At 49.2% G+C, this 22,589-nt stretch overlaps 1 protein-coding gene across 1 annotated transcript in view; it reads left to right on the top strand.

Annotated features, from left to right (window-relative positions):
• The window catches only part of LOC149350055 (kelch-like protein 20), a 155,834-nt gene that overhangs the window by 131,984 nt on the left and 1,261 nt on the right, over positions 1 to 22,589 (top strand). Inside the window, exons 3-9 of the mRNA XM_089576844.1 lie at positions 7,088 to 7,244; positions 15,583 to 15,754; positions 16,515 to 16,648; positions 18,361 to 18,477; positions 19,210 to 19,319; positions 19,379 to 19,637; positions 22,188 to 22,366. Of these exons, the coding sequence (XP_089432970.1) occupies positions 7,088 to 7,244; positions 15,583 to 15,754; positions 16,515 to 16,648; positions 18,361 to 18,477; positions 19,210 to 19,319; positions 19,379 to 19,637; positions 22,188 to 22,366 (1,128 nt within the window). The remainder of the gene's footprint in view (positions 1 to 7,087; positions 7,245 to 15,582; positions 15,755 to 16,514; positions 16,649 to 18,360; positions 18,478 to 19,209; positions 19,320 to 19,378; positions 19,638 to 22,187; positions 22,367 to 22,589) is intronic.

Below are 22,589 nucleotides of genomic sequence, written 5' to 3'. Positions count from 1 at the left end.
TATTTGTCGTGTAGCTTTCATTGCCTCTTCAAAACTGCAAGACCTACCTCTCGCGCACAATCATTGTACACGCACGCACACTCACGCGCGCGCACACACACACACACCGGATTGGAGCGGGGCACGAACACTGCCCCCCGTTGTACATCGATTTCGAACCGGTTACTGAGTATAAAAAAGTAAGCTGATAGTTTGTGATCCATTCTGATAACGCAGCGGAAAGAACAAAAACTCGGTGCCCGCCTGTCTTTTTCTGTGCCTTTGTTCTTTGAGCTGTGTTGTCAGAATGTAGGGTGTACATTTCGCGCAATCATTTACAGATGGCCACGAATCACGCTACTGTTAACCGTATTTTAGCGCAGCGTAAAAAGGCGAAAAAAATGTATACTGTTCACCGTCGAAGTTGGCTTTTCATTCCGGCCCGCTGCTACCTCTCCAGCTTCAACGAACTCACCGCTGCGACTGTCCTAAACGCGAAGCGTGTACATCACGATGGTGCGAGCAGCAGTACTACATGTACTGACAAGGGTTCTTTCGAGCTTCCCTACTGCAAAGTTTGGCTCGTGGGGGCGGCTAAGGCTGGTCCCTCTCGTGTTCCTGAGGAACAAGAGAGGGGGTACTCTGCTGTCGCGTCTCTCGGAGCGCGCTTTGTCGCCTGAAAAATTAAGCGAGTCGGGACGAGAGCGGCATCCGGCGGCCAATCTCGGCGGGGGGGAGAGGGAAGACTGCATGCGGAGGTGGTTGTCGGCGTGCGTGCACCTGGCTCGGTTGCCCTTCCCCCGCTGTGCCACCCGGGGCCCGGGCTTTCTTATTACTATTTGATGCGCGATTTCTCGGCCGGTCGGTCTTGGGGTATCGGGGAGCGGTCATTATCGTGCCGAAACACACATTAGGAAAACCCGGGGAAAACCTCGGAGGCCGGCGTCCCGCGGGAATGCCTCGGCGTTTCCCTGCGCTGCCGGTCTCCCTGGCAGCCGCTCGCTTCCTCCTCACGTGGCTGCTTCTTCTGCCTGCCAGCCCCCGACGCTCTTCTCGGCCACCGCCGTTTTCCACCTCTGTTTTTGTGCCGCCTTTGTTTACATTACAGCGGACTCTGCTGGAAAAAGTTTGCACTGCGCCACATCTGCGCTTTGTTTTGCCTCCGCGTGTAGCGCATTGTCTGTGGCAGAATCTGCCCGGAGAATAATTGCTCTCCTCGGGTCTCTCGAGATGGCAGCTAGGCAGCATGAGCGTTGAGCAACGAAGTAAACACAACCCCCCGCTTGAAGTCGAGTAAAAGTGAAGGCGTATGAAGGGACAGCTGCTTTGGAAGTGTCGCCTTCCCTTCATCTGCTTTCCTTTCTTCAGGCTCGCTGGTTACTGCTGTCATCATCATGCGACTTCGCGCTGCTGTACTAGCCTACATCAGTTGCTGTTGCCGTCAAACAGCACCACGTTAGCAGTGCATCATCCGGTTAGCATACCACAGCAATACTACTTGTCATTAAGATTTTTCAGTTCTGCCCGCAGCATACGTGTTACTTGCCAAAATAACATTATTGCCCAATGGTTTTCCGAGGAACCTCCGTATACGTAATTTATTTTGTTCCGTTTTCCATGTCTTAGCACTACTAAGAATATGATCACAGAAAATAGCAGAATGGAATGTGCGTCACTTCTTTTTCGTGAACCTTTAACATAACACTGTGCTTTTAATTGCAGTAAGGAAAACAAAAAAAAAGTTATATGTGGGTGCATTATACGCCAGGAAAAGGAATGAATGTGAGAAGTGGGTGGTGCGCAGCTTTTTGTTCATTTTCTTGCACTGTGCAGTAGTTTCTGTCTACGTGATGTCCTTGCACTGATTTGTTTTTCACACCTTCGCTAATATCGCTAATATTCAGTCATTTGTGGACAGTTCCGCACTCCTGAACCAGCTAAAGTGATTTCACCGCGATCGGAGGAAAGTTTTTAAACTGTGCTTTTACTTTGAGGCGTTGCAGACCCAGCTTTGCCTTGAATGACGAGACTGGTATCTCCGGCGCGACGTAGGCATTTCCACCCTAACTACTCCGCGAATGGGCTGAACCAGTAAGTTTTGAAAACAAAGTGAACCTTACCTAGTACTACACGCTACGGGGTTGAATGACGCTCGCGTTGCTAAAGTATGCCGATGAGCACGCATGTTTGGTTTCGGTGGTTTTAGAACTCGTCAGATCCTTGGCGTCTAGGCGCATAAACTTTCCCTTTTGTACTTATTTTCCGGTCAGTTGTTGTGCCTTGTTGAATGTTGGGTCTTGTAGAGGACTCAGTGACTCCTGGAAGTAGCGTCAGAATGTACATGGAAGCGTTCGCAGCGCAGTCTTGCTTCATACTCAGATCGGCATCTTGAAAATCTTGATCGCGCAATCATGATCGCATGATGATCTGCTTGGTGAGGCCGTAGACGAGCTCGGGCCATTCTCGGACTTAAGCCGGCATTTTGCTCAAGCCCTGGGCCACTTCTGCGGGAAGAATAGTTTGCTGCGAAATATTCCTTGCTTATTCCGAAAGTTCCTTGCTGGCTGTTCAGTACATAAGCGCTAGCGGATGGCGATGCAGGTGAATTTCCTTGGCCCGCTCAGCCATTTACACGAATGCATAAAAGTGCATACTTATTTAAGCATCGGTCACAGATGATACCGATTTTATCCCAACTTTTCCATGATCGTAACTCAACAGGCTGTAGACTGTGCTTTGGTTGAGTTTTGTAAAGCTGTCTTCTCCTCATGATAGGGGTTTGTGTGGCGAAGCAGTTCTAACGAACGCTATTTTTTTTTTTTTTTTTGCGTGTCTGGTGTGGACTCTCCTTGGCTTGCCAGCCTTTTCCTCTTTCTCAACAAACTTCCCTTTCCTTCTTTTCCTTCTCGTGCGTCGCTCCAACTTATGTACTCAGCACTTTTCCCAGCCAGGCTAATTGTTCTTACCGAAGACTGCAGTTGTCGGTCACGAGAGCCGATAAACGATGAATAAACGGGGGAACCTAGTTCGGCAGTAAAGAAGCAGGCACAGATTAATAACTCGTTACTTGCAAGATCACTACAATGGTCTACGGCGCAGGGCATAGTGAAGGGCATTTAATAGTTTAGACTGCATAGAGTTTGTTTAACTTCCACCAAAACATCAGTATGCAAACGTTCTTCCTTTTCGCCTCCATCCAAATGCGGCCCCGCGGCTGAGATCGAACCCGTGACCTCGGACTCGGTAGCAGGACGTCATAACCACTGAGCCGTCATGGCGGGCGGTTAGAGACCAGGCACCAAGGTAATAGCTCGGAAAAACGAAATAGTTGCATGTCATAGTGACTGCCTCCACTCTCTGATGCTTCATCAAGGCAAACACCATCCTGTTTCCGAACAAACTGACAAAAGAGGAAGTAAAAGTCCGCCCGCATTGCTTTATTAGTGTTTCTAGAATTGAGGACACGTGTCTTGCGCTAAGGACACGCTGTTCCAATCGGCAGGCAGTATCTGCACAACCGCGCTGCCATCGTGGCCGCCGCCTCGCACAGCTCCAACATTCGTAACGTCCGTGTCTCACTCGTCGCCGTTACGGTGCGACCAGTGTCGTTCGGTTATTCCGGGTGCCCAGGAACCGCTACTCTGACTCCGCGAAAGCGGGCCGCTCTAAATTGCAGGCCGCGACCATTAGCGCCCGGGACCCGCGCGGTTCCCCTTGGTGCGGTACTTGGAATTTGTCGCCCGGCTCCTTTCTCTTTCCCGGCCGGTGCCGGTGAGCAGCGGGCCGGGCGCCCTCCCTGGGATCGATCAGGGCGGCCTATTGGGGGGCGGTGAACAGGGCTAATGACCCGCCGGAAAGCCTTTAATAATCAACGAGCCTGTAGGCGCAGACGCGGAAACGCACTTGAGCATTGATTTAGACGAGTGCCCTGCGTGGCTACCGCTCGTTTCGGCTGGCCTCAGATGCAGCGGTCTCCCCGCACGAACACCCGCTACTGCTGCCGGTCGGTGCACTCCTCGGTCGTGAGCCCCGGGTGGTTGTACTCTGGCAGCCCCTTCTTATAGCTGCTCCGAATTTCTACACGAGAAACCTGCCTCGGCACGCATGGGCCTACTGTTTGTGGTTCATGTGCTGGAGGTGGATGCGTTAAGCAGGAACTTCGGGTTGGCATAACTTGCACATAGATTAAAACGTGATCCGTAAATGTCTACGCACTTGGGGGCCTAGCTAGCTATTTGTTATTAATTAAAATTGATTACTAATTATTTATTCAATTTATTGTTGAATTTTGTTCATTATAAATAACTAAATGTGCGACCAGAACTGAACTGTCGTTCGCTCATGCGCGAATAGTTCTGCCGCCTCCTCACGGTTGCGTCCGGGGGCCTCTCCCCCCTCCATTCTCCCACTTCTTTCTTTTATCGCGTCTTCTTCGTCTGGGTGTGATGTTCGTCCACCGTCATCTGGTGCGGCACTAACAGATGATTTTGTGGGCACCCGTTTGTGGTGCAGCCGGCAGAGCCATTAGTTGCTAGGTCTCACTGAGGGAAAGCAGGTGCTCTCTTTTTATTTTTTTTGCGATGCAGTGAAGCTTGTCATTTTCACAGTGACACGTAGGAAGAGTTAGGACGTTTATTGCCTTTTGCTAACATACATGTACAAGGTTCCAAGATATTAAGCACCCGCCAAGGTGGCTCAGAGGCTTTGGCTTTCAGCTGCTGATTGCTAAGTCGCGGGTTTGATACCGACCGCGGCGGCCGTATTTCGATGGAGGCGAGCTACAAAAACTCCCATGTGCTATGTGCGATGTTAGCGGAAGTCAAAGAACCGTAGGCCCTCCAAAGCCCTCCACTCCGGCGTCCCTTATCACCCATGTGCCGCTTCGGGACGATAAACCCTACAATTTGCAAGCATCGTTTCTTCGTGAACAGTCTCGGCGCGCATTACCTGCGGACAGGGATGGTTGTTTTGTTGTCTTAGCAAAACATTTTTTTCTGTTCGGCACCGTGTATCAGTCCGGGCGTCAAAGCGCTACTTTCAAATAATGCAAAACCAACTCACCCAAAAAGCCTGTGAGTACAGAAGCTCTGTCCCTTACAAAAATGAGCATTGCCTCTATGTTGACGTGGTGTTGATTTCTTATAAAAACTGCATCTATTCAACAAAAACGCAGTGCCGTTAAGCATGGTCAAGGCGGCGTTAAAAAAATTATTCGGACTTTGATCCTCACTTAATTTGCTGACTGATTTCTGTTCAATTTACGTTGAATCCCGCCTCCTAGCAGCCGATGTAACTAAGCCGAACTTTTCACTATCAGGCCTAATTTAAATATGTCTGGTGTAACCAATGCCTTATCTTGCGCTTTATGCTTAGTAAGAAAGCAGCACCAGTTAGTTAAGACTTTGGTAACCTGCTCAAACTTCCCTTTCATCTGTGAAAAGAATGACGTTGATAGAATGCACTCGCAGGCCAGCCTTTTGGAGGGGAGTCGTGTGTTCATTGTTGCAAAAGCCGCTTTTACTATCGGCTTAATTTTTGGCGTTCTAGAAGGAATCAAGGTCTTCAACTAGCTAAACATTGCATGCGAACGTGATTAATTGTGCGGCACACAGAACAAATAAAAAATGCTGACGGTTTAGTATTGCTAAGCAAGAAATATTGAGCGTAAGCGCAGTTTTTTGCAGGTGGACACCACCGACACGTATCCGGAGCAGTTATGCACGTCTTGGACTTTTTCGTCGTCTGTGCCCATTTACCCAATGTACGCCGACGGCCTGTGCCACGTTTCTGCAGCTATGTTGTCAGCGCCAGCACGCATATCTCTAGTGCCGTGTTTCTGCCACAACGCTCTGTACGCCAACGCATGCAGCGCACATCTCTCTGTGACTACCGCTACATAGCTCAAAGCCCGAATATTAGTTATATTGTTAGTATTATTAGTTGGATATTTAGTTTTGCATATATAGTTTAATATTAGTTTGGTATAGTATTAGTTGATGAAGACGACGATGTGCAATGCACAGCGCGAGAGTGTGTTGCGGTTTAACACGAGGCGTGATCGGCTGCGGCGATAGCATAGTGCCCTCGTGCAGTGGCCAGCGAAGCTGATGTTTGTGGTGCCGTGAGTTCGAATTCCAGTCGCGGATATTTATTTGATTCATTTTTAAAATTTATTTCACTTGACACAAACTCGCAAACACTGCAAGCATACAAAAATTGCAAGATCTTGCTCGGGGTTTACCCATCGGAATAGTGCTTTCACACTTAGCCAAAACAAAATTTGAGATACCTTCGCTGATTGCCAGTTCATCACCTGCACCAGTCGAGACAACCCTGTGGATGATTATATAAATATGAAGATGAGGCGGCAGCAATGAATTTCGAGTCATTTCATATTACAGACTCGTGTGCATACTGTTCCTTGCTCGGTATTGTAAGGGTTCTGTGTGCGTAGGAGTGTAAATATATGCACATTTGCTCAACTGAGCACTGGCAGCACAACGTTAACGCAAGGTTGCAGCAATTAAGTGTGAACACTCGTTGTTTGCAGTACTCCGCGTATTTCATATTGCAAAATGGATATTGAAAATTCGGAATGCCAGTAGGCTACATTATTCAGCAATTCAACGGAATGGGAACAAAAAGGAAACTATTTTTTGGAAGAATAGTGACACGCTCGGTGTCTCATCTCACATATTAAGAGCTCGACTGCACACTTTCTGTTGACTGTACCCGGGCGACCTGGTTGGCCTGCCCGGACGCGTACTGGGCCGTTGTGTTCTCTGCATCTCGATGCGGTGTCCTCCGACGTTTTTCGCCGATTTTCGCGCCCATTCGCGTGTGACCCCTTGTACCTTATGTGCGTATTCGTCGGCAGGGAGGAGCGTTATTTCCTTTACCTCAACGCGTCTAGAACGCCAGGAACACAGCCCTAGTCGCACCGCACATTTCGAACACCACACACAGGGCACGCGAATTTACCTGCGAACGTTTGCGAAGCTCAATACCTGTGCGCCTCACTGCACCTCTGTCTGGTCCGTTACCGCTTCGGGAATCTTTGCCCAGCCGTTGCCGCGTCGTGACGTGCTTTCTCGTTTCATTGACGCAGGTGCAGCAACTTCCAGAACGTGAAGCGAGGAGAGGTGTGCAAGGTGCCGGGCTCCACAGTGACCCCGGCGCCCCCCGGCAGCCCGACGCCCATCCGGCTGCCCCACGCCAAGCCGGATGTCTTTCAGACTGTACTCCTCTACGTCTACATGGGAAAGGTGGGACGAGCTTGAGCAAGTTTCACGTCGCTTAACTCGCCTGTTTCGGCACCCGTCGGAGCGTGCTGCGAAAGTTTTGGACGATATACTGCTCGCCGAATGTGTTTAGCTCCTCACGAGCGTTACGTCAGCTCTCCGTGCAGGCCGAGTCGCTTTGCTGTTCAGGCGGAATATCCGCGAGGGCACATCTTGGACGAGGACTTAGAGCGCAACTTTATTGCTGCTTTAAATCCCTCGGCCTAGTTCTCTTCACTGAACACGCTTCTCCAACGGTAAGCCAGTGAGCCGAGCTTATCTGAATAAGCGTATATATCAATCCATGGGCGTCCGGAGGGGGGGGGGCAAGGGGGGGCGGCTGCACCCCCCTGGCAAATCACTCACTCGAACCGTGAGTGATGGCCGCACGCCAGGGGCGGTGGTGCGCTCAGCCAAAAGGGTAAAAGCAGCCCCGCTTCGACGCTTGGTCACATCTGCGAAATGCCGCGTCCGGGCGCGCGTCGTTCCGCCGTTTTCAAACCACGCCACCGCCAGCTCTGCTGAAGGACGACCTGTTGCAGACATGCAGCGGCACCGGCGAGCATGTGTTTCGAGCCGTCTTGAGATGGGTGTCTGTTTCTTTGATCTCTAGAGAGATAGCGACACGGAGGCAGACAGTGCACAGGGCACAGGTCGCTCGCTATAATCATGATACGTTCGTACGCCGGCCACCGATGAATTCTTGAGGGAGGAAGGACAAATCAGCCGTGTCCACCCCCGCTTTATCGGGCTGCTCAGGGGCAAGCGGGCGACGAGTTGGCGCCGCCGCCGCGCGCTGTCTCCTCCGATCCACGGGAGAGCTCGGTGCGGTAGAAGCGCCGCTTTCAGAACCTTCGGCAAAGGGGATTAGCTGCTTTTGTTCACGGCGACGCAGTCTCCAGAGGCGCCCCCACACCAGCGTTCCTTGCGTCTTCTCCGAAAACCAGCGCCTTTGGTCAACGCAGCCCGATGGCGCCTGCCTGGCTCGCCTGTCACCTCTGGCTGGGCCTCAAATCACAACAGCGCCCATGTACTGTGCGTGTCAGTGCATGGTAAAGAGACCCAGGTGGTCGACATTATCCGAAACTCTGTACTACTCCGTCCCTCATAGCCTGAGTCGTTTTGGGGCTCTGAACCCCATAAAAGCACAAAAACAAATTTTCCGGCCGAATTAGTTGCGGATGTCCCTTCCCCTCGGAAGTCGCGCGGCGTTCCTTACACCCCAAAAGTGCGCATTCGTGGATATTGTGGCAAGTAAGCCCTTGCACGTGTGCGCGCCTCTGTGTTTGTGCTTCGGTGTTTTTAGTGGCGGGTTGTCAACGAAGGTGAGAACAACCAAGACAGCGGACGAGAAAACGACGAGCGGCGAGCAGTGTGTGTGCGGTTGCTCGACTGTGCGGATGCGCGAGCAAGATGGAGCGAGGTGAAGCTGCGAGCGTGCATTTATCTTGTAAATAAGTTTTCGTTGTATATATAGTCATCTTTTGTTTTCAACGTACTCGTTCAACCATTTTTCCAATCAATATATATGATGACTGTGCACTGAGAGCGTGTAATGAAGCACAGAAATGAATTTATCACCCGTGTAACTACGCAATTCGCCCAGAAAAATCCGAGGCGCCTACAGTTGCTGTTCAAGGAAGACTGACTGAGTGACTGTAGTTGCGTGTTTGTGAACATATTGCGCTGTGTGCTGGTCATCAATTCGGGTGAGTCGAGAACCCGTATGCAGTAAGACTGAGCACTTCGAGTATTGATAGTATCTTTTTGCATTTTTATTAATTTTAATTGTTTCTTTGTTGATAAACTCCAATGTATCTCTACAATCCGCGCTTTAATTTGCTGCTTGTAATTTTCTTTCATGTGTGTATTTTACTTATTTTTTATTTATATATAAATAAATAAATTTACTCCGCAAATAGTGCCTTTTCGCTACGAATATACCCCCCCCCCCCCCCTCCGGCGCCAACAACCAATGGGCCCCCCCTGCAAAAAATTCTGCGGACGCCCTTGTATCAATCCATCCATCTTTACGAGTTCCCTGCGTCTTTCCCCGCGGCCTCACTGCTCCCGCCCGTTCTCTGGTCGGCAGTCAGGGCAAGACATGTGCCCAGGCAGGTGGTTCTGCGCTTTTGGATGCTCCTTCTGACTCCTTCCCGTATTCTAACCGAGGCTCACCTTTTTATATGCTTCTTGCGACACCTACGTAAAACACACAGGAAAGCGGACGAAAGCAGGAGTTATAAGATGGCCAGGCAAATGCCCGCGGTCTGCTTTTTAAGGTCAGAACCATTACAATAGGTGCGTTGGATCATCAGCGAAGGAAAAAAAATGTAATTAGCGCCGAAATGGAGTTTCGCCGCGCATTGTGTAGTGCAATGACTATTATGATAAGGATACCAGACAGGGCCCACAAAATGGACAAAGGTCGACTTCCTAACAAATTGTTCCTTCAAATGTCAGGCTTTCAATGCCGGTTTATGACTGCTCACTCTGCGTACTGTAGTCGTCCTGTAGACATAGCAGTCTTAATCGCCATCTCCTCATAAAAGGCTACTCACCTTGGAAGAGCACGTAATGTACATAGTACATACATATGCGGATTAATTACCTGTAATGAAAAAGGTAGCTTTTCTTTAAAAGAGACAGTTTGGAAGCAAAACTTCTTGCACTGTTGCGCACGTTGCTCGGATTAACACTCGTGTTAAACGGCAGATATATTGTAAATAATTAATACGATATTTGTATTAGTCATAATTTGTTCTGATTTCTCCAGATTCAATCCTGATACATTTTTTTACAGAAACAAGCTATTAGCATTGGCCGCATGCGAAGCACTGTGATGCCTTTGCTCAAGTCATATACCTGTTTTCTTTTTTTATTATTATTATTCATGCGTGCTATATTTCATTCAGCACGTTCACGTTCCTTAGAAGGACGCTTGGTCAGCTGGGAAAGCGGCCTTACATCCTGTATGATAAGGCGGAAACATGTCAGGGGTATCTTTAATTGCCTTATTTTGAAAGTATGCGCGCATGCAAATCGACCCGCATGTCTGCGCTCAATTTGAAGCCTTCCAAGTCGGTGCACGCAAGCTGAATTTATTGTTTTTCGCTTTTACAGCGAAGCGATGGTATTTGCGTCCCTGTATCGTGTTCCTAACACGTGAGTGCATCCCCTGGGTGCGTTTGCGCTTATTCGTGCTCCCGTGGCGTGATTATGTATATATGAGAATCCACGCGTGTATTGCCTGTGAAGTTCACGTGGCACCTGACTCCCATCCAATGGTGACTCTAGTCTTACAAGTCCAACTTTATCGGGCATCACTCTTAATTGTGAAACAACTGTGGGGTATTGTTAGATACCGTTATGAACACAGCGATGGGAATGGCAGAATCGTCCAACGCGTAGCAAAATATCGATTTTGAAGTTTGTCCTGCATGCGCTCGCACCGAGTAGTTAAGACAGAAATCCAGTGAGGTGCGTTTTTGACAACAAATAGCAGAAAACTACAAGGGTTCCGAGGAGGGATCTGCGCATGTATTGATTGTTATGATGCAGTCTTACGTTATGCGTAACGTTCCCATTGGAAAAACGCGCTTGTCTAGAATTTCTGGCTATGCGTTGCGTCACGAAGGGAATGCGCCGGTTGTCACAAAATGCTGCCATGTATATGTTTCTGGGGCTCCCTCCGTAAGGTACGAGCAATTCGCGTGATAAAAAATTGAGAACACTGCCGTAGCTATTGCCGAGTCCACATCAACATTTTGCGATCTAACAGGCCAACTTGTATTTGTGAGTCTGCGAACAACAGCTGGAACGAGGAACTGAGAAGAAGGAAGCGGTCGCTAATCTGTAAGTAGTCGTTAAACGAAATTGCTTCCCTTGTGACGTCCTCTCTCTGCGGGAACTTTCGGTCGGCTGTCAGAAGGGACGACACGTGGAGCACGTAGAACGGGTTCCTACGGGCTGCAGTCCGTACGAGTAACGAGTTACTGTTACAAAGTCGACATCGAGTGAATTTGATCGCATTGTCACCCGAACTGGGATTGTGTGCAACGCAGTACATCACGCGCTAGGTAGAAGGGGCACCTGCGGTAATGACTTCCTGCCTGGCCAGGATGTACTCCTTCGTGTAGCTGTGCTGTGCAAGAGAGTAGTCCACGATGCTGGCAGGTACCAATCGTGAATGCCAGTGTGTGGACCGCCATCTGTTTTCACGACAAGCGGCCAACCTCGCACGTGCGCCCGCCAATTAAATCTCGCGGGCCTATGTGCAAACTGGAACCTCAACTTCGTTTGTCGAACACTTTCGCTCATCGTTGTTGCTTGATTAAGGTCAGTTTTCCTGACTGCTGAAAGATCCCCGGATTAACCCTCTTGTCCATCACGCTAAACGTCTTGGAGGGTGTAGAGCACCTTACGAGCAACGTCGTCCCGAAATAACTTTAGGTAGCATATGCGGTTTAACGTACGTCCTGAAGCTGACAAAACTCTTAGGTGTTCCTCAGTGGTTCGTTTGAATGCTTTAGCAATTTCTGTTGCTGCTGATTCTGTTGTAGCTCCGCCTTAAGAGCATGACGCGATAGCGTAAATGGGTTAATGCCCATATTTATTTATTTATTTATTTATTTATTTATTTATTTATTTATTTATTTATTTATTTATTTATTTATTTATTGAATACTCCGGACATGCTGTATGTCCAAGCAGGAGAGGGAAATACATACAGGAGAATGACCCATATGCGGGATGGGTCATTCTCTAGTTGACATTCATAGATCGCTGGAAGCCCTCGTACCACTCCACTGCCCTGGCAGGTGGCTGTTTTAAACACAGCCACCGGTGGGGCTTGTGAGATCCATATTGCTCTTCCCGAGCAACCTGTCGCGAACAATCATTTATTAAACTGCCATCTGCCACGATGGGCAGTTTGCTCACAACCCGATGAGCAACTTACCATCTGCCGCGGTGGGCAGGCTGTGATGACGTCACAAGGTTCGCAAAATGTCACGCATGGCTGCCAACCGTGCAGGTGGAAGTTAAATTAATGCTTGGCCCCGAAAGGTTGCTCGAGAAGAGCAACCTGTGCCTAAAGTTCGTTATATCCGAGGTGGCCACGAGCGACGGCGGTCGCCATTTCCACTTGCACAGACCCTTCTAATGCTAACGCACTGCTAACTTTTCCTGAGCAAGACAGAAGTAGAGAAATAACAGCGGCCTGTCTTTTACATGCGTGAGTGTGGGACCGCAGTGCCATCCTTGTGGACGGCGCGGAAGCGCGGTCCTCTCTCTTAGAGAGTCTCGTTAAATCTCGTACGGTGCCCGGATGCTCTCGTTTCAGTGCCCGGATGAGTGGAATTCAGTGCCCGGATGTTGGCTCTCGGTCTCGGCGTGACGTCACCACACTGCCGACAACAGGAGCTAAAAGCATTTCATGCTTAATACCGGAATCCTCTCTTCTATTAGCCTTCAACTCGCGCCTCCGGGGCACCGTCCCCCATACCAAGGCCGCAGCCGGCTCACCGCTGTATCGTGGGGCGCTGACGGCGGCGCGGTTAGCGGTATAGCGTTATGATGAAGAAGTAGAGCTGCTGTAAGGAAAGGACGATGCGTTTTTTATTATTATTGTTTTGCGCTAATCGCTCTGTAGGACCGTGTGGTTTGGTCGAGGTCATTACACTAGGCTGACATCACTGCCTGCAGGTATTTCTTGTGGGGCATTTGGCGCTTCGTTTTTGAGTTTTATTATGTATCCGACTATAGCAGTGTGACTATAAGCCATCCAAGACCTACTGCGAGTCTGGGAACGCTTTTTAGCTGACGCCGAAGATGACATTGAGTTTTGCGATGTTATAGTTTCAGAAGGGACCGTAGGAAACGATGTAATTCAATTAGTCTTTTCAGGGTACCCAGTTTTTCACCTTTACTACCGCGGTTCTCAATGCTATTCATGGGGTTATAGTTCGCAACAATGATCTTTTTGGTCAGATGTCAAAGATGTATCTCGCGGAGCACTAAATTCTTTCTTCTTCATGGACACTTACTTGCAAGAGGCTTGATTCAAGATTCATACTTTTCGTACACTTCTATTTATTAGTGGCCTCCTCAGCCTCAGTTTCCCGCGGTCAGTAGTACTGCTGAGGGAATTTAGTCACATTGTGCTACGTGCAGACTTACTGGTCGCATTTGCTAAATAAAGTTTGAAATTTGTTGCAGCACGTATAAATCTCAGTCTGTTTTTCTGATAGCGCACATCGTTAGCTAAGCTCAACGCCCTATAATCGCTGGAGGTTAAAGACGGACAGCGTATCCTGCATTCGGCATATTTTGAATTCGGCCATTCTTGAACAATAAAGACGCCTTCTCGCAAGCATGCGTTTATCGGCTCTTTTCCGTGCTTCTTTCAGTAACTCTCCGCCTTTAGTGCATTTTTGTGCCGCCGAGCTTCCATGAATGGGACTTCTCTAAACAAGTCTGTACGCATGGGAGTACACAAGCGCCTCAACATGTAATGATGCTGAGGCGACGTTCCTTTTATAAACAGTGTTTGTCACACTCTGGCAGCGACGACTACTAAATGAAGCGAAAACGCAAGCTGCATTTGAGTTGTTGTTGTTGCTGCTGCTGCTGTTGTTGTTGCTATTGTTGTTGTCGTGGTTGTTGTTGTTGTTGTCGTCCTCATAAATTGGCACATACCCACAAGGGGGATTGGCAATGACCGGACGGGGGCTACCAGTTTTGCAAATTGCATTCGGCGAACATGGGATTATATAAAAAAACGGAGCAACTCAGTTTCCGTGACAGAGGTGGTTGAGAGTGGTAAGGGGGCCTAATAATCTTAAATTTGAGGAGGCAGTGAAAAAAATGAAGAGAAAAATACAGATATATAGGAATAACAAAAAGGAGAAGACCAAAATTAGTGGATAAACGAGGCATTACGAAAGCTTATGATGGTAGACATTTTGATTCTAGAAAAAGTTTTGAACGGCGGAGCAAACATTCCCATTGGTATGTCCAAGCGCCGAAGCGCCAAGGGATAGAACAACCGCAGAAGACAGGCGCAAACTGGGTTTCTTAAATCGAACTTCTAACAGTCACCTCCTTAGTGATGAGTAGCGACGACAATAGAGAAGAAAGTGCTCTACTGCTTCCGGCTCAGCACAATACGGGCACAATGGGGAGGTCGCAAGAGCAGGCCTGTAGAGGTAAAAATTGTGTTGCGGCATACGGTAACGTAGTTGCGTGAAGGAAACTTAAGTCTGCGAGATCGCCAAGCTTTACTCCTCCACGAGTAGAGTTCCGCTTCGTTTTTGTTTTTGTTTCTTTTCGTTCTGATGTGTCGCGTGTTGATTTTTTTTTTTTTTTCCGATAAAGCAGCACGAGCAGGAAGCAGATATCCGTTTTTTGTGTTGCTGCCATTGCTGTTTCCTGACTCCACGCTTTTTCACTCGCAGTTTTGGCCGCTTGCAAATACTAACAGCGTGAAAAAAAGGCGAAATGAATAACATGACCTGACGGGCAAAGACGTTCTCTCTTGCCGGAGGAGAGCTGGTCGTTTGAAACGCTCGAGGTGCGCGCCATCTACTAGACCACTCGCGATCTAAGCAGCACTGCGCCTGCGTTGGCGCCACCTTCGATCTGTCGAGGTACCACGGTTCAACGCGACAGATATCTTACAGAGATCTGCTTGCGGGCTGTGGGCAGTGATTTCTACGGCGATGCATTTTCCAGCTATTTCTGCTGTCTAAGCATGTGGCATTTACTGGCTGGTGATACAACATTTCCATCATTTATCTTTTTTTTTATATGCTGCATAACTTGGTAACAGTGACGCGCAGTATTTCTTCAATCAAGCGGTAATTGCAGACCCGTCTTTCGCATTTTGTTCTAAGGATGGATGCTTGGTCCCAAGCAAAATGATGGTTTGGGAGGGGGGGGGGGGGGTGGAATGAGTCTCCACGGTCGTCGGTAAGGTGCACGTTCAAGGCCCAAGTCACGTGCTTGCGAAAGTTTTTCTGTTACTGCCGCTGCTAAGAAAGGAACATTCTGCGCTGTCAAAATATGTAATTGTGTTTGATTTGCGTATAAATACATGTGGCCGTGTCATACTGAAGTACTCCTGCGTTATGCTACAAATGAAATGAGAAAAACATCATTAATGATAGTGTGCGCGCTTATATTCTCGCTTTCGATCTTTTGAACTGATGTAAGCTTGAATCGTAAAGCGTGCGAGAATTCGTTCACCTTGCGGCTGCTGTTACAATGTTCACGAATTACAATTTGGAGATTAAGCATCAAGAAAGTGTGCTTGTTCTTCCAGATTCACCTGCAAGACAGTACTGTGTTCGAAGCTCTTGCCCTCGCGCATGAGCTGGGCATCGAAGAGTTGCGACAAAGTTGCGAGGACCACGTGACCAGCACCATGTCCATCCACAACGCTTGCATGTTCCTGGCTTCCGCACTGGCCATGGAAGACAGGGTTTCAAGCTCAGGCAAGTTCTGTCCATTTTCCAAGTCATACGTGTTTGTTTGTTTGTTTGTTTGTTTGTTTGTTTGTTTGTTTGTTTGTTTGTTTGTTTGTCCTCCCACCTTTCAAGCCCGCAGCATTAAAGGAAACAGTGGGTGAACTGATAATGAAACGTACGTTACATTGGAGCTTGCAGGTGTTATGCGAAGAGGTGTCACTGCTAGCGATGACCTCAACTCTAGGGTCAATTTGATGAATGAGCGAGGTGGCGTGAAGTGACAAACATTGATAGTTCTTTGCTCGGGATCGTCGCATCCGCACTAATTATATCAACTTTTCGACATCTCGATTATATTTTTTCGTCTTTGAGCACACTCTCTCCTCTAGAAGAGGTTAAAAGAAGCAACTGTACCACAGAGCCAAACGAAAAGTACACCACATGCGCTAATCGTCATGGCCATCCAACTCGCCCTAACGGATACCCTTATCAAGCTCCTGTAGAAGGACATATGTTTGTTTATTAGACTTATCTTTGAAGAAGCACAGGACAGAAATGGTCGGATCCGCGCTCTGAATCTGGATTCTTTAGCTTTCGTGAAACTCTGCCATCGCAGTGAAAACGGGACTTGTGTTTTCGGCGTTCGCTTGTCATCTTTGCAAGAATAAGCTGAAAAGCTGAGATTTGGGAATTCAAGCTTGGATGGTCGTGGCGTGCGCACGAGACCGGAATTAGTGGCCGGTAAATTACGTAAAACCTGGCATGACCACATTTTCCTCCTTCTCAGGTACGAAAGGCGGAAAATCATTCGTGGACAGGTGTACAGCTTACGTTGGCGAAAACGCGATGGAGTGCGTCAAGACGAGCGCGTTCTTCAATCTCCCCAAGGACGCCCTCATCCACCTGGTTTCTTCGGACTACGTGAGTTACCTTCTGCTGGCGGTGGCTCTTTGCGTCGGTCCTCATGATGTCCGTTTATTATCGGCTGAGGGTGGTGGCCTCTGGCGTTACAAAAGGAATTTGATCGTGTGTACAGCATAATCGTGTCATCTGAGAGCAAAGTAATTGATGGCTTTGGAAACTAAGAGCCATGTAAAGGCGAAGTTAACCTTATCAGTCTTTCCTTTTTTTTTTAGACATTCTTTCTACATGTCAGCGGCCGAGTCTCTCGCTGGGCTGCAGGTATATGTTAGTTTAATTTAAAAACGCAAGTATGTGGTAGTTAACTCTTGTGTTTGCCGAAGCTGCAGTCGTCGTCCAGTCGAGGCATCCCTTGCCTATGCTTCATATCACAAGTGGTTCGCAGTGGAGTAGAAGCTACGGGCACAAGGCGACGGCGTCCACAAGCGTACTGTTTTCACGTGCTCGCGAGCCAACTTCATACGTCCGAAAGCCCTCGCCTCGCGCTCGTAACTTCCACACTGCGAACCACTTGTGAGATGGAGCATAGAGTGAGAACTACTGAAAATAAAAAAAAAAAACAGTATGACTGCGAATCTCAAGTTACTAGCTCCGGAAAGGCAGTAACAAGTATCCAGTTCCTAACTCGCCTTTGGGAAACCTTGCTGCCTGCAGCTTGTCGCCATAGACTTTGTAAAGGGCGTAAAGGCCAATGGGTTTGCTTCTGGGTCTTGTTGTGCGGCTCGTTATGCATCGCCAACGTTCCAAATCTCTCGAAGGTAATAGGAACTCCCGTTCTCACTCCTCCGAATGTTAGGACTTACGCGAATGCCACAAAGCTCCTCTGCACGGCTCAGAAGCCAACTCCTTGGGCTCCTTACTTTTGACATAGGGCTGTACCTACAAGAACACCCATGTGGCCCGTTTTTGTTGGTCGGAACTGGTAATATTCTTTTCTGCTCGCGTGGGATCGTGCTTTCCACTGGGCGCGTTTCTGCTTGTCGGGTGCTGTTGGTAAACCAAGGAAAGCACGGAGAAATTGTACTGTTTTCAGTTGCAGTTAGCAGTGCTGTGTGTTAATCGTCTAAATAGTGCATAAATTAAGGGGAGGAAAAGCGTAAGGAAAGACTACGCGCTGCCGGTGGGTACCGAACCGCCGACCTCCTCATGGCCCCTTTACGTCGGCTATGGCGGCGACCCTTCCTCCTTCTATGTGCGTTCGGTCTCCAACGTTGGCGTGTTGTCTTTTCTGCAACTGTCTTAAAACTTTTTTTCAGTCCGCAGAATTAACAGAAATGACTTCCTCAGCGCAACTTCAACATCACTGTTGCCCTGTGCTTTCCCCGGTTTCAGTGACTTTTGGCTTCCTTCGTTTCTATTCTGAACGAGTCCTTCATGTTGCCGGTTTTCTCGGAACGTGCTCCGTGAACGCATTTGATTAACTTCTGCGATGCTTTCACGCCGTGCACACCGTGTGTGCCTCTATAGGCTAGACAACTCAAGTGTTTTAGTACGATAAGCTTTATCCTGTTATGCAATTTCGTCAGCTACGTATGTGCTCAGATAAAAGAAGGGTGTTCAGGCAGTTGACTGGATGGGAATTCGGGGACCAGGTTTTGGAAAGTGTGGTGCCGTTGCGCAGTATATCATTGTAATGTAGTTAGCAGTGTGAAGGTCTGTTCGGAACAGGATGGCCATTCGTATTTTTTTGTCTTTGTGTGTCTTGCGATCAGCTGGCAATGGAAGAAGAGGACGTCTGGCGGGCAGTCTTGTCCTGGGCGAAACACCACGCCGGCGTCACCCAGCCGACAGCGCACTGGACGGAAGAGGAAAGGGCCAGGATTTGTCAGGTATTGTAGCTCCAGCTTTCTGCACAGTCAGAGGGATCACTACTCGCTTGTTCCTGTCTGTCGTGAGGTATTCGGAGGAGTAAACTTTTGTTTTCTTCGGCGATAGTTTGATACACTTTCGTCGGAGTCTGGGACGTTGCCCGTTGTTGGCGTGGTATGTTTTGACTGAAACACCCGTTCACTTGCCGCCCCTGCGAGAATGAAGGTCTAGGTAGGCTGGGGGGGGGGGCGGTCTCTAAGGGCGGGAAGGAGAGGCTTGCCGCACAGCTACCCTTGTCGCTTATCACTAACCTTTGTCGAACTAGTATACGTAAGTAACGCCTGTTCGGAACGTAAGGGTGCAACTTGCGAATTCACTCCATGTGCATAACCCTGACGCGGGTTCAGTGATTATGACAAGGGCGTGATCCTTTACCGTAACAAAGAAATTTCATGTTGTAGATTCACTTCCTCTAGCTGTATAAACAAAGCGCCTCGCTTTTCTCCGCATGAAAATTGATCGGAAGAGCAAAATGCCTAAACAGTTGAACTTCGAGTGAGGACAGTAAGTACAGAATGTTGGTGCGTCATAACTTCGTGTACGGCATCTGTAGCGCTCTAGATGGATCTGAAAGCACAGGGCTTCGTGACCAGCTGTTTGGTGTCACCATGCGGATACCTCCTATCCTTCAAATAAGAGGAAAAGGGCTCAATGGTACTGCGTACTTTAAGTGTTCGCGTTCGTGTTTCCAGCAACTGCTTGGGGTCATCAACCACGTGCGGCTGTTGCTCATCGACAGCCAAGTGTTTGCGGAGGAGGTTGAACCGACGGGTGCTGTTCCCATGGAACTGACGTTGGAAAGGTAGGAAGCCCCACACGCGCTCAGCTGCGCCGCCTACAAACGCAATGCGGTTGGCGCAGGTACCGGTACGCGGCGCTGCCGAGCAAGTTCACGCACCTGGAGGAGCGGCACCTGCAGCCGCGCACCTCGCTGCGGCTCTTCCAGGGCTCGCAGCTGCTCACGGGCCCCAAGCTCCGGCTGCAGCAGGTGCTCAACGCGTGGTACGGCGTGCCCAAGCAGCTCTGGAGGCTGCTCTACCGGGCCTCGAACCACGGCTACTCGGCCGAGTCCTTCCACCACTTGTGCGACGGACACAGCCCTACCTTCGTCATCGCCCTCGTACGTACCTTCGTGCGGGTGACGCGCGGCAAACCTGCTTCGGTCTGGGCTGCTCTGCCGCAGCGGCAGTCAGCAGCGACCGTACTCCAGGCTTAGATGAGAGCGTGGTGCTGCATCTCGGGCAGCGAGCGGAGACTTCAGAAAACGCTCGGGTCCCCTGCTGTTCATTTTTGCTCACAGCGCATGAAAGACGGGGAGAAAGACGAAAATATGACACGACCAAGTGTCATACTCTCTTCTTTCGTCCCATCTTTCATGCGCTGTGAGAAAAAATTAACACGTAACAACTCGCCCAAATTTCTGCTATACTGAATATTATTCCACTCAAGTTCTAGTGCGCTAGCACGAAGGCCCGCACTGTACGATTTTGCCGATCTTTGACGCCTGCTTAACCTTGAAAACCGGGCCTCGACCCTAAACCGAAACCGAAGTGAACACCGAAGTGCTAGATCACCTAATTCGCGTTTGGCCTAACCACGCTGAATTGTCCGTCATTTTTTTTTCTTCGAATGAAGGTTCCGAGAAGAAATTCCGCTATCGCTATAGAGCTCGCGCAAAGCAAACGAAACCACTTCGCTATGACGTGCACGCGACCTCACTCAGCCTCAGGGCGTTTACTGGCCTGCGATTTTTTTTTGCGTCAGATTCACACTAGTGTTGACCGAACTGTGTGCTCTCTTAGCGCGTTGGTGACTACTGCGACCGCCTACACCTGGCCTGAAGTCGCTTTCTGGATGCTTCGAACCAACAGCTATTCAGTCAGAAGGAAGCTCCCCCGACCCCACACCCGCCCAAAAAATAATACAGGAGGCACTTAGACTGTCTAAAGTGCGTAGAGGCGAAAGCGTTTTCCGCACCACTTTGACTGCTTCTGTGGCACTGGTGGCGTCACATATAATTGAGTACTAATTACTAAGTGATGACGACTCACAAATTAATGGTTAATTACTGATTAATGCCTGACTACTAATTAACGGCTAATTAATGACCCTTAAGCTTCGCCTTTAGGAGTGGAACGCAATAGCGTGTTGTAGCACTGCCAGGGAGTCCACGGAACGCCACCACCCGTTCGGCGCGACGCTTTGCCCTTTGAACGCAACGCTTTTTGAGGAAAGGAAATGGCGCAGTAATTCTCTGTCATTTCGGTGGACACCTGAACCGCACCGTAGAGGAAGGAAGGAAGTGGGAGTGAAAGAAGAAAGACTAAGAGGGCCCGTAATGAAGAAAAATGAAAATTGTATTTGAGTAAAGGAAATTACGCAGTAACTGTCTCAAATGTCTCGGTGGACACCCGTCAAAATTCAGGGGGGCACTTTTTTGACCTAAAGTGTGGTCACTGATGTGTTGTTAAGATGTTAAGCTTCGCCTCTTAGAGTGGAACGCGACAGCGTGTTGCAACGCTGCCAGGGAGTCCATAGAACGCCATCGCCCATTCGATTGTACGCCTCGCTCGTCGGTAAATTGGTTTTTGAGGAAAGGAAATGTATCTGTCTCTCATATCTCGGTGGACACCTAAACCTTCTCGGAAGGGAAGGGAGGAGGATGGGAGTGAGCGAAGACACCGTATTAGACGCGCCTTTGTTCATTCCAAACCATCGAGCTGGCATGGCGGAGTGGATAGCGTGCTCGTCTCGCACTCCGAAGACCGGGGTTCGATTCCCGAGCTCGACCAATTTTCTACTCGGTTTTATTTATTTATATGTCCTGACTAGAAAAGTTAATTTGGCTAATTGGGTAATTAAGCAATTAACGAAGCTCAGTCCGACTTGGAGCATCACTATACGATCCCTTCAATTGGTTGCTGGGTTACTAGCCAAAGTACAATTGGCCCCGTTTGAAACTCCCGCACTGTGACGTCACTACCGTTTCGACCAATTGAAAAGCGTGACATTTCTGTCGACAACTCCTGCTTATAACGATGAGACATTGAAGGCTTTCGCCTTAAAATGTTTTCACCGGACTGCGGCTTCACTCCACGTTCTGGGGCTTAAATGCGCACAGTGATCGGCGCCGTGCTTGTGTGTTCTTATTTCCTAAAATTCGTTGCCTAAGCGTTTGTTCGGCTCTGCATTTCTTGTGTCGGGAACGCTCGCAGGCGGAGAAACGTTCCAGCCTCAGTTGAAAGGACTTTTAGAGTGTTCTAATGTAGCACTCAACCACCAGTGTACCGCCAGTTCTGTGGCTATAGAGCGTGGTAACTGTTAAAACTTTCGTGTACGGATACTCCGTATGTGAGGTCGTCGGCCTGGCGTTCACGCTATCGGCAGTTGGTTCGATCACTCGTGCAGTCTGCAGATGCTAAGTGATGTGGGTGGGCACAGCCTGTGCCTGAAACAAAACAGAGAGATTGAAAAGCACTTCACACAGGCACTGCTGGAGTTTGTCATTCTCTGCCAGGCAGGCTTGTTGAAAGGGAAGAAACCGCCCACCGCGTCTCGTAACAGCCCTGCTAGCTGCTTCGTGTATCACAGCGCGCGGCGTGGAATGTCATCCGCGGTGTGGGCGGACTGCGCGCCCTGACCGTGGCCACTGGCGCTCCCTTCCTGGCAGGGGTCGCAGGGGCAGCTGTGCGGCGGCTTCAGTGACGTGCCGTGGGGCAAGACGGGCGGCCGTGGGCGCTACATCCCCTCGGAGAAGGCGTTCCTCTTCACGCTCATCAACAACGCCGACCTGCCGCCCACCAAGTTCGACATCGTCAAAAAGATGTTCGCTATCTCGCACCACCCCGAGTAAGCGCCCTTATGCTCGGGAAGGTCTCAGATAGACGAGGTTGCTAGCTTCTTTGAATGCCCCAGCATTTTAGACAGGAATGAACACTAAATACATAAACGAAATGTAAAAGCTATTAGGAGATCCAGTATTATCCTTATTTTTTGGGATGATGGTTCAAGTTTTGGGAAGGCTACGAGTATCGGAAATGAATCGGAAATGAATGCCATTTCTCTCGAAAGG

Source organism: Amblyomma mixtum, chromosome 3 (genome assembly GCF_055824585.1).
Source record: "Amblyomma mixtum isolate Tamu chromosome 3, ASM5582458v1, whole genome shotgun sequence".
Taxonomy (NCBI): domain Eukaryota; kingdom Metazoa; phylum Arthropoda; class Arachnida; order Ixodida; family Ixodidae; genus Amblyomma; species Amblyomma mixtum.
The sequence above is the reverse complement of the archived record's forward strand: the minus strand, read 5'-3'. Positions and strand labels throughout refer to the sequence as shown.